Genomic DNA, 11,343 nt, shown 5'->3' on the forward strand with positions numbered 1-11,343 from the left:
TTCTCTCGGTGTCATCTGTATGAACGGAATGAATGTGTCACGAGTGCAAATTTGCATTCGCCAGACTTCTGTGAGCCACCTCTTCATTTTCCACGGCGAGCAACAGCCACCAGTTCACCATGATCCGCGTGATGGAGTAATCAATGAAGTAAGTAGGTGATTGCTGTGGGACCGTGTCATTTGGTGGAGGCGGAGACATTTGGATACATGACACCCAGAACAAGGACTAAATGACGGAGAGAAACCGGGTGGAGGGGGAAAAAAACACACTGAGTCATAATAAACACCTCTTATCAGGGCTGCACGTCAGCACGGTGACGAGCTCAAAGGACAACCTGCACAGCTGAGCCCACTCCGCTCTCACTCACACACGATGACGAACGCAAAAAGCACATATTTTATTTCAGGTATTAAATAGTACAAACATTTGAGGAGTTTGAAAACACGTACGCCATTTGGTCCAACTACAACCTGCAAGTTCTTATATATGTGCGATAGATTGATTCTATAGATGGGTTTTTTTCCACTCTGATTATTACAATAAAACATAAATACACAGTTTGGCACACATAGCAAATTAAAACAATGGCCATTTTAGTCAGATCAAGTCGATAAAAGTACCACAGAGACAGGCATCCAATCAACAACGTATCTTTGACCCTGCATTTCCTCACAGGACCGTCAACCCCAGTGGAGCGAGGAGAGTTTAGATCCTCCGTCAGTCTTGGAGGTGCAGTATACTACTTAGTACTGCAAAGGAGTACTGCTGTCCATTTGTTGTTGACTAACAGACCTCAGTTGGAGTCTGACTGTTGATGCTTTCCAACAAATCAACAGTTTGCAACCTTCCTCTCCATTGGTGGGGGGAGGGGCGCTACTTTCAGGTGTGTTCACACCAAGTTGATCGCCTGACCACTTGTTTTTTTTCGCGTCATGCGCGCGAATTTATGTCCTCCATGTCTTTCCACCATCGACCATCAACCATGGCTGACGTTAGAGCCGTTGCTCCCGTGTATCTGTTGTGGAAGTCCTAGATACGGCGGGAACACAAACGCCGCCGACTCTGGATCCATGACACAATCCGGAGGGGCACACTAGAACTGCGCCTGGACGACGGCCGTTTCCAGCGGTACTTCAGGCCGACGAGGGCCGAGCTCAGTCAGCAAGGATCAGTTCCAGGATATCACGGATGGACCCCAACTACAGGCGCTCCATCCCCGCTGCGGAGCGCCTGTCCATCTGTCTCCGGTGAGTTGCATATTTTTGTGTCTGCTAAAATCCAACAGTATTTGGCTGAATTATCTGGTTGACTAAAGCGGTTCGACTCGAATTTAAACTTAATATTTGATATTACGTTGTATTCTCCATCGTGGTTGTTGCACATGTTGTACATGGTTAAAGTTCATGCAAAGTTAATAGATTTCTTTCTGTCATGTCTTTATCTGTTCTTCGTGTTTTTTAGTGGAAAATTAGTCATTTACCGCCATCAGTATAAACACTTAGGGAGCATTTAAAACACCTGTGCAGCCATGTCAATACAACTGCACAACTACCAAACTAGGTTAATGTTGTCTATGCTGCAGATACCTACTGGTGACTCCTTCAGGACCACTGCTAACAGCTTCCGTGTTGGGGTCTCCACTGTGTCAGAGATTGTCCCGGATGTTGTCACCTCTATTTGGGACTACCTCGTGGAGGAGTTCATGGCTGTACCCACCGCAGAAGAATGGAGGGCAATGTCAGACAGATTTGAGGAGTGGTGGAACTTTCCTCTCTGCTGTGGAGCACTGGATGGGAAACACATTGTTCTGAAAGCCCCCGCTAATTCAGGATCCCAGTTCAATTATAAGGGAACATTCTCTCTGGTACTCCTGGCAGTTGTTGATGCCCAGTATCACTTTCAGGTGATTGGTGTAGGGGGTGTCACGTCCCCATGGTCATGGGCATGGGGGCGTGGCATCATTTGTGACTTCCTTCCCTTCCCAGGTTGGAGCTTTACGGGGCGGAGCTGCTGACTAATTGGGAGCACCTGGGCCCGGGCGTCTCCCAGCTATAAAGCAGGCGGCCAACCTGGCCGACGGGCTCTCGCTCACTCCTCCTGGCCCACGTCGGAGCGATGGTTGTGTTTCTTGAGTTATGTCTTGTTTAGTTCTCTGCATCCATCACACCGCGCACGTACACCCACTGTACACTCATGCACACACTCGCACTCACCACTGACACTACTGATAACCACACTCCATTGTATGTTATGGTTTGCCTTGTTTTGATTTTGCATTGTTAATAATAAATTATTAGTTGTGTGTGACGTTGACTCCGCGTTTCCCTCCTTCGATGTCACGATCTGTGAGCCGGGTCGTGACAGGGGCTACAGAAGAACGAGTGATGGTGGGATTCTGGCCAACTCAGCTTTTGGTCAGGTGCTTCAATGTGGACCCCTCAAGCTGCCTGCTGATGTGCCACTACCAGGAGCCGACCATGGAGGACCCCAGCCGCATGTCTTTGTTGCTGATGAGGCCTCTCCACTCCGCAAGAATCTCATGAGGCCATTCCCTGGGCGTATTCCTCCACGGGAGCGACGAATTTTTAATTACCGTCTGTCCCGAGCTCGGCTGGTAGTGGAGAATGCCTTTGGGATCCTTTTGTCTCAGTGGAGGATGCACAGGCATGCCCTTGAGGTCCACCCAGACATCGCAGAGAAGTGTGTGAAGGCTAACTGTGTTCTCCATTACTTCCTGTGGAGGACAACCCCTTCAAATGCAGAAAGGGGGAGCATCCCGGTCAGTGAGGTGGAGCTGCTTCCTGGTTTGCCAAGACTTGCTGCCAACAACTCAGCAAGAGAGGCCATCAGGGTCAGGGAGGTCCTCACATCCTTCTTCCGTGCAGAGGGAAGCGTCCCATGGCGAGACACTGTGTAGTGCACAAGCACACCCAAAACGGCTCTTTTAAGAGCCACCCACACATTACGACTGAGCAAGATTCATCCACTATTACTATATCGTCTATCAACACCAAAATAAATATATGGCAATACCTGCGCACGCTCGGCCATCAAATTATAATAATATTATAGAGAACAGGTGTCTGCTTTTATTTTGATCCATGATATATCATGATTGTGAGGTAATACAGCTGTAGTTTAGCATGTCCTCACAGCATTACAACACAATAACATTACAAAAGACATCTGTCATTAGCTGTCTTCAAGGACATGCAGTGCAGACACAGACGAAGTGTGAACAGATTTAGCGGCTTTTATTTTTTGATCTTTAGAAAAAAACAAAAAACACCAACGACAACAAAAACAGCAACAAGAATTCCTGGTTCGTTCCCTGCAAAGACTGTCGCCCGTTAATTAATTCTGCAGGTTCCAAATTAATCTATTTTTATTTTTGTTATTTACTCCGTGGGTTCCAAATCGAGCATTATAGTGCTTGACTCATAAATTAATTTATGAATTTGGAATTTGACAAATTCCTTCCTCTGCTGCGACAGTCTCTGCAGGGAAGGAACCATGCTTTTTGAGAACAGTTCCTCCTCTGAAGGGGGAGGTGGAGCAGGCCTCCTTGGAGCCTCCAGGAGGAGCAGCTCTAACTCCCTCTCTCTGTCGCTCCCTCTGGGTCCTTGTGGCTCCTCCTGGCCACTGTATGAAGTCAAAACACCGTATTTCCATCAATGTAACAGTTCAGAGAGATCAGGCAACAAACAAAAAAATGACTCAAACATGAAATGAATACAGCGGGGAAAAACATATCAGTCGTGCAGAGATCATGACTTTTCTGAAATACATACATGTGGGTGGTGTTGCAGCTGCAGCAGCACTCAACTGCCTCACTGACGTCGGAGGACTGACCTGGCTCGTCTGTGGTGAATAATTAGTGTTTCTAGGCTTTTGTTTTGCAGACATGGTTGTCTATCCGTTCTAGCTTTCAGTGTCATTTACAGCATAAAATACGAGGCGAATTTTTCGCGCGACAAGTTTACATGTAAAGTCCACGGAGAGAGGCGATGACACGCGAATTCACGTGTCGACTCGTCAGGAAACGCGAATACGCGACGCGACCAATTCGCGTGACGTTGTGTCGAGCGGGCCTATCAGCGTTGAGATTCCCCTGGCGTCATGAAGTCACGTTAGCGGTCCTGGCTGTGGTTGGTGTCCGACCGTGATATCCTGGCTCCGATCCTCGCTAACAGGTCGTCGAACTCGGCCCTCGTCAGCCTGAAGTACCGCTGGAAACGGCCGTCGTCCAGGCGCAGTTCCCGGAGAAATTCGCCCCGCTGTGTTCCTCCGGATTGTGTCACGTATCCAGATACAGCGGCGTTTGGCTTTCCGACGTATCTGGGACTTCCACAACAGATACAAGCCAGCAACGGTTGTTCAAGTTGTTAGGTCAGCCATGGTTGATGATGGGAAAAAATGGCGGGAATATAAACATGATCCAGCGATCATATCGCGCGTATAATGCGCGTTTGGCGTGAACACACCTTTACTAGTCACTAGTCACAGTCACCTTTAGGTTTTGGTGTGAACACACCTTTACAAGTCACTAGTTACAGTCACCTTTAGGTTTTGGTGTGAACACACCTTTACTAGTTACTAGTCACAGTCACCTTTAGGTTTTGGTGTGAACACACCTTTACTAGTTACTAGTCACAGTCACCTTTAGGTTTTGGTGTGAACACACCTTTACTAGTCACTAGTCACAGTCACCTTTAGGTTTTGGTGTGAACACACCTTTACTAGTCAGGAGTCACAGTCACCTTTAGGTTTTGGTGTGAACACACCTTTACTAGTCAGGAGTCACAGTCACCTTTAGGTTTTGGTGTGAACACACCTTTACTAGTCAGGAGTCACAGTCACCTTTAGGTTTTGGTGTGAACACACAGTGAGTGATCTTTGAATTTTTTTTTGGCTATCAACTGCAATACACCGAGTAAATATATCTGATTTGTAGGGTCCAAATTTTTTCGGTACTCATATCAATTTCTAGTTCCCATTTCAGCTTTGTTTCCACGGTGTTTCCTTTTAAATTATCTGTCAGACATTTTTTTAGGTGGACTAAGAAATCTTTTTTTCAACTCTCCCGCTGAAGAAAACATAAAAGATTTTTTTCTACACTTGAAGTCCACACAAATGATTTCCGTGCCTCCCCTTGAAAAAGCTGGTCCACAATAATAAGCCCCTTATGTACCGTTTCCTGAAGCCATAATTGGTCTTGAAAGGTAGACATTTAGGGATAGTTCCAATTTTCAGTGCTATGGATACAGAGTTAAAGACACATAATCGTTTTTTTATATATCCTTCCAAGTCCTCAATGTGAATTGGATCCATTCATTACCTATTTGAGATTTTTCCAATTTAGGAAGCCCTCCAGGAGACATTCCAGACTTTCCATAGTCAGTTTATGGATAATATGATCATGATAATTTAATGTTTGACACGGAGAAGTTTGCGTCATGGACTGGTGATGTAGATTTTTACCAAACTTGGTGGAGAGGTGGTAAATTTTGTGTCATATCAGGAACCACGCAGCAGGAGCAGACATGTTTTTCATGCTTCAACTCACCGCTGGTGGTTTTAGGTCACAGTAAAGCATTGTGTAGTGGTAGTAGTTTTAGGTTTGCTCTCCAGTGGCCTCTGAAATTTAATGGAATTGTAAAATAAAATTAAGCACCTCCATAATTTCTACATTATAAAATTAAAATTCCAAGAGAACTACATTTCTGAAGTACAAGAACACTAATTTATTCATTTAATAAATTCACTGAGTCAGATTGGTAAGTTTTATTAGAGATTTACTGATGGTTTTAAAGTTATTCAATCACGGCATATAAACGTATATTATCGGTCAGCATCAGGCTATTCTCTTCTTGTAAGTTACTGTCTTTCTGTTTTCCATTTCTGATGTATGAGTCCGTGTGATAGTTCACTCTCTTTTACTTTATAAAATTTGACACAGGTGGCTGTTGGAAAGTACCATAGGGAAACTCAACAATGACGTTAACTAGCGTTGCTGTTAGCTGTACGCAACAAAGCAGCTAACGTTATTTCACTCTGAAGCAAAAGTTGTTAATGTAACTGCTGTATAAAAACAGACACCAGGGTTGCTAAAGAGAGGGAGATTAAAAGCGTGTTTCAAAAGCAGGGAGTTGCCATAGGACCTGCTGTCCTGTGAGCATAGCATCTATGTGTGTTGTTGTTTTTAGAGATATTCAAGTCAGACGATGGAAGGTGGTTGTTGGTTGGCGGACAGAAATGATGCTACCTCTGACGAAACACACCTCAAAGTGGGTGAAGGTCAGGGGGAGTCGTTGTTGATCTTCTCAGTCCCTTATTACTTTAATTAGACCCCATCTTCGATGGAGACGTACAGAGGATTGATGAGGAGCTTCAGTTAGTTGTGAGTTGGAGTCACGCTGCCGACGGCTTCAGAGAAATAGCCTGCTTTTTTAGTAAGTGAGGAAGGCAACAGACTTACAGAATTTCCCTTGGGGATGAATAAAGTATTCTGATTCTTATTCCGATTCAGTCTGTTAACCCTTAAACATTACTACTCCACTGGTTAGTTTTTTTCTCTAATGTACTTTGCTTATATCGTACAATGCTGGTACAGATCGACCACGTGGTCAGAAACTTAAAATGTGGTGTCTCAAATTTGAAATTAAAAGCCCAAAAAGTATTTGTCTTCTTTGGTTGTTAATAGTTAAATTGCTAACTTGGTCATTGCGTCAATTCATATTTGAGGAGTTTAAAATGACCGAAACAGAATTTGCTTTTTTCATTTTCATCATTTATATGTTTTTTTGTAGTATTCAAACACATGCTGTGCTTGTGGATCACTTCTTCTCTGCTGCCAAAGGTAGTGGAGACCCACGCGTGTCAGCGTACCACAATGAATGGAAGTGCGTGGGACTTATTTATTCTTATTGGAAGACTTTTAACAGTCACATAAACTCCTCTTATTTCTTCAGATTCCCCTCAAAAATTGTGTCTTGAACAATTATATTAAAAGTGCATTTTAGGTCAGATGATCAAGATATTTCTTGATTTAGTGCAGGTGTAAGATGATAAAACATGGAAACAGCATTTGTAAAACTGCTCAAATGAAGTGTGATTGCTTGGTGTGTGTGTGTGGATTTGAAGATGAACTTGTCAGTTTTCAAAAATGTTTATTTTTAAATCTTTTTCTTTATTTGAGGATCATGTAATACACATTTCAAGTCAAATTAAATTTTATTTAAATAGCCTCTCACCAAAAATTACAATTTTTTTCAGGTGCTTTTCTACAAAGTCCGAAGGTAGAACTACAAAGTCCTCAGTAATGCTGCATCCTGCTCAAGTGGCATTTGTCCACAGCTGGCTGGTCCAGGTGACTCTTAGTGGGCGGAGCCTGATGGAGTGAACAGAGGTGTGAGAGGTTAAGTCTAAAGACACTGAGGGTCTTTTTAAGGTGCTTTCTTCCTCAGTATGTTAGCAGTGACTGGAGCGTTCGGTCAGACTGCATCACACTGAGGCTTCTATCTCCTAAACTACAAGTCCCACCGATTTCATACTTATACCGTTGGATACGGGACGACTCCTGCTACCCGGCTGGGGGTGCAAGGAGGCTCAGGCCCTAACAACACTGCTTGTAGCTTTAATTTTTGTACTACTTTTGCTAGCAAGCAATGATGTCAGAGTTGATCTATCGCTGGTGATGTCTGCCAGTCTAAAGTGTGTATACATCTATATGGGTTTACTTACTCAGGGCTGGAGTTCCAATTTTCACAAAGCAGTAATGAATGAAAATACACATGAATGCAGTTTTTCTTTGGCCAAATTGAAGAAAAGATAAGTGATAAATTGCTGTCCATGTTAATGGAAACCCAGCTCCTGCCCATCTTCTCCTGGCCATCTTCTCCTGGCCCCCATCTCAACCCCTCCCATCTATTCCTGAGCCAGCAAGAGATCTCTCTGCTGCTTCCCCCAGCCTGCCCTCCTCTCCTGCTGTCCCAGGGTCATCAAATATAACCAAATCTATCAGGAACACTGCACTAGTAATTTACCTGTCAGCAGAACCTCGTTCAGGTGGGGAGTTCAAGGAACTGGTGACACGTTAATGGACGCACTGGGCTTGGTGCGTTCACCAGTACCTGCTGTGATAGGTCATGTCAAAGTCCAGCCCACATTTATTGATGCCATACATGTCTTGTGACCAAGAACTACATTACAACTACAACTACATTTGGAACAGCTAGCATGTTTAACTACGCTGTAGTGATGACATGATTCAAGGAGCACTGCACATCAGGATACCTGGTAGGAGTGTATGGCTCATATGTAGGGCACCTCCAGGTGCTGGAGGCCAGCAGTTCCATCGCTGTCAGCCTGCTGGTGGTGGGGGTGCTGTTGAAACAGCCGGCTTTGGAGCCACACAGGAGATTGTTACCCCAGAGGTGGGGCACATGTGGTGGACGGAGGGGGGGCCATGTGTGTGGTGGGGCAGAGAGTAGCTGGAGCGAGCCTTCACAGCACCCTGGATGTGGTTGACCTGGGTGGAGATCTGTGGCAGCTTCTCTGAAAAGCCCACGAATTCTCTTTCCAGAGACGTTTCTGATAAAAGAGAGAAATGAAGAGATCAGACCTCGGATGTGAGCACACGCAGTTCATTTAGTTCATGATCAGGTCAGCACTGTGCGTCCCTGCACGCTGGTTCATTTTGAAAGAGCAGCAACCAATGAGAAGCTCCAGCCCTCGAGCGCTGGATCAGTGGTGCCACTCAGCGCTCGGCAGGGGTCTGGTTTCTAGTGCTGCCCTCCAGCTGTTCTACTGTGTCCTACCATTTTTTTGGATGAAAGAGCAGAAAGCGTTTGTTACCTGATCTCCCCAGAGGGTCGACAGTTTGACTCTTGTCAGAATCTGTCATCGTGGTGTGGTGGGATCCAGTGAGTGGGGAGGTAAAGTGCTGGAATCTGGACACACAGAGATGTAAAAGTCAGACATTGTGTCCTGCCTCTGATGTATCTTTGGGATCAGTTATTATTTTTGTACTACTTTTGCTAGCAAGCAATGATGTCAGAGTGGAGCTACCTCTGGTAATGTCTGCCAGTCTAAAGTGTGTATACATCTGTATGTGTTTAGTTACTCAGGGCTGGAGAGTCGGTGTTTATCTCTCATGTCCAGGCCCTGACACAGGGGAGTCCTCCAGGATGTGTTCATGTGTGATGGGTACCTCTCAACTCTGGAGGGGGCTGCCGGCCTCTTCTCCTCCAACGTGGACGAGGTGGTCCTTCTTTGACCGACTGACTCACTGACAGGACAAACCAAGACAATGATTCATTACAAACTACTAACAACTGTGGGCACCGTGACATTCGATTGTTCGAAGAGAAAATAATGACGCAGGGTGCAGAAACTGTGTGATACCTGAATTTGTAGGTGAGACTGTTGTGTTTGTCCTCCAACAGTCCCAGCCTCTTCTCCAGTTCAGTGGTCTCCGCCTTCCAGGGACTCATCCAAGATGAGTTCACAGGTGGTGTCAGCTGCTCCTCCTCCTCTTCTGCTGGCATCATGTCTGCAACCTAATAAGAACCACAAATCAAAGGTTTGGATTATTGTACCAGAGACTGATTCATGTGAACAAGGGAAGAACTCTTCTTCAATCTATGCCATGATGTACTGAGGATGTTCTGACAGCTGGAGTCAGGGCTCAGTAGGTGAGACAGACCTTGGCTTCCTGTTTCTGCAGCTCCTCGGCTCTCAGCTCCAGCTCATCCACCAGAGCCTGCAGTTCTGACATCTGCAAGAAGAAATTTCACAAGAATTCAGTGTTGAGTCTGGTACAACAACAAACTCCTAGCCCAGCACCATCATCACCATCCTCACTGCCTACCTTCCGTCCGAAAGCGTGACACTCATCCTCCCTCTCTTTCTGGAGTCTCTTCTTCATTTTGAGCCTCTTGTCTGACTCCACCTTGGCATTTGCAGCATTCTTCCTCTCCTGGACCTCCAGCCTGTTGCGCTCCATGGCCCGTTCTTCCTCAAGCCGTTGTTTTAAGTCGTTGAGCATGGCTTCACTTCCTGCATGTCTCTGTCTTTCTGGATGGACTCCTGGATGTCCCTCAGGATCCTCTCTCTTCTCAGACAGGAGGCACTGGTGCAGAGCCTAAGTACTACTTGAGGGAAATGGATATCTAGCACTAAAAACTAGGACAGTGCTTTTTGGTACTTCAACAGTGAGTTACTTACCAGTTTGTGTCTCTGTAAATCTGCAGTCATCCAATTTGAATTGGAAGTTACTCTTTTTCTTCCTCCTCCTTTCTCTTCTCTCTGCAAGAGACACATTTTCATCTCCTTTTCCTTTATTAATTTCTCCTTTGCCTCGTCTTCTTGTCTCCCCAACTCTTCCTGCAGGAGACACATTCTCTTCTCCTTCTCCATTATTTTTCTTTTTGCCTCCTGTTCTCTCCGCAGCTCTTCCTGAAGAAGAGAAATTCTCCTCTCCTCCTTGTTCTTTTCAGGGCTCATCAGACCCTCAGGAGGCTTGAGGTATTTGTGCTGATGATGCTGTGGCAGTGTTGCTTTGAGAGGAGAGTTTCCCTCTGGAGACTTTAAAAGTTCAGGGGGTGACCTGGACACCTAAAGAGACACAATGAGAAATAAGTAGGATTATTACGCTCCCAAATCTAGAGGCGAATCACTGCGACCATGAACAGAATCTCCACTGTAGTTGTTCTTGCATCCTTGGCGATGTATTCACCAACAATCCGTCAGAGGTGTCGTGACTTGATAAGGTGATGATGGCGTATCATGAGGATGTTTTACACGGTTGCTACTCAGCAAGTATCTGTAAAAAGGAGTAAGTAAAAAGGTGCGCAGGGTGAACGATAGTGACCTACCAACAAACGAAGACTACTGAACGGAGGGCTGTCCAAGCTCTGCGGAGTCAAGTGGAGTTTGGCAGTGAGAGAGGAGTCGAGGCCTGAATAGATGCAGCACTGATCTTTGTTATTGCAACAACGCGAAAAACCACCGTAACCGGCTTGCGTTCGGTCTTTCCCGTCTACGCATGCTGTGTCAAGCAACTTAAAGCTAACACAGCATCAGGCAACTCCATCTTATACTTTTTCATCCTTGAGTAGCACTTCTCAAACTCAATGATGTAGTCACTCATCGCCACGTTACACTCTATCTTAATCTGGTCAAAATTTGAGTATGCTTCATAAATTATGTATTTTTCTTCTTTCAAAAAAAGTTTATCCAGAGCGTTCAACAGAGTGGTCGTACAAGCATCTCTGTTTCGATCATCGATGGGCAGCTCCATAGCAGTTTCTCTTGCCCGCCCAGTGAGCCCCAGAGCCACC

General features: G+C 45.4%; 1 protein-coding gene across 3 annotated transcripts; it reads right to left on the reverse strand.

Annotated features, from left to right (window-relative positions):
- Positions 1-7,208: 7,208 nt before the first annotated feature.
- LOC147250878 (uncharacterized) lies at positions 7,209-11,009 on the reverse strand. 3 transcript variants are annotated; one of them, XR_015119022.1, is made up of 8 exons: positions 9,873-11,009; positions 9,708-9,779; positions 9,407-9,561; positions 9,126-9,290; positions 8,858-8,952; positions 8,297-8,593; positions 8,047-8,136; positions 7,209-7,391 (listed from the first exon to the last, which is right to left on the reverse strand). XR_015119022.1 is itself a non-coding variant. In XM_086222584.1 (6 exons), exons 1-6 carry the CDS (start codon positions 10,047-10,049, stop codon positions 8,364-8,366), a joined length of 894 nt encoding a protein of 297 aa, XP_086078710.1. In that variant the 5' UTR covers positions 10,050-11,009; the 3' UTR covers positions 7,209-8,363. The 3 variants fall into 3 exon arrangements, 1 of the variants encoding a protein (XP_086078710.1); XR_015119023.1 differs by having other exon boundaries at positions 9,213-9,290; positions 9,873-11,003; XM_086222584.1 differs by having other exon boundaries at positions 7,209-8,593.
- Positions 11,010-11,343: the final 334 nt, after the last annotated feature.

Source organism: Aulostomus chinensis, chromosome 13, assembly GCF_037954235.1.
Source record: "Aulostomus chinensis isolate RoL2024-O1b breed Wild chromosome 13, RoL_Achi_v1.0, whole genome shotgun sequence".
In the NCBI taxonomy this organism is placed as follows: domain Eukaryota; kingdom Metazoa; phylum Chordata; class Actinopteri; order Syngnathiformes; family Aulostomidae; genus Aulostomus; species Aulostomus chinensis.

Coding starts and splice junctions, on each gene's coding strand:
- LOC147250878 (XM_086222584.1), bottom strand. CDS start 10,049: ATGCTCAACGACTTAAAACAACGGCTTGAGGAAGAACGGGCCATGGAG. Junction 9,780..9,872: donor GTCACGCTTTCGGACGGAAG/GTAGGCAGTGAG, acceptor TTCTTCTTGCAG/ATGTCAGAACTGCAGGCTCT. Junction 8,953..9,125: donor CACCGACTCTCCAGCCCTGA/GTAACTAAACAC, acceptor CTGTGTGTCCAG/ATTCCAGCACTTTACCTCCC.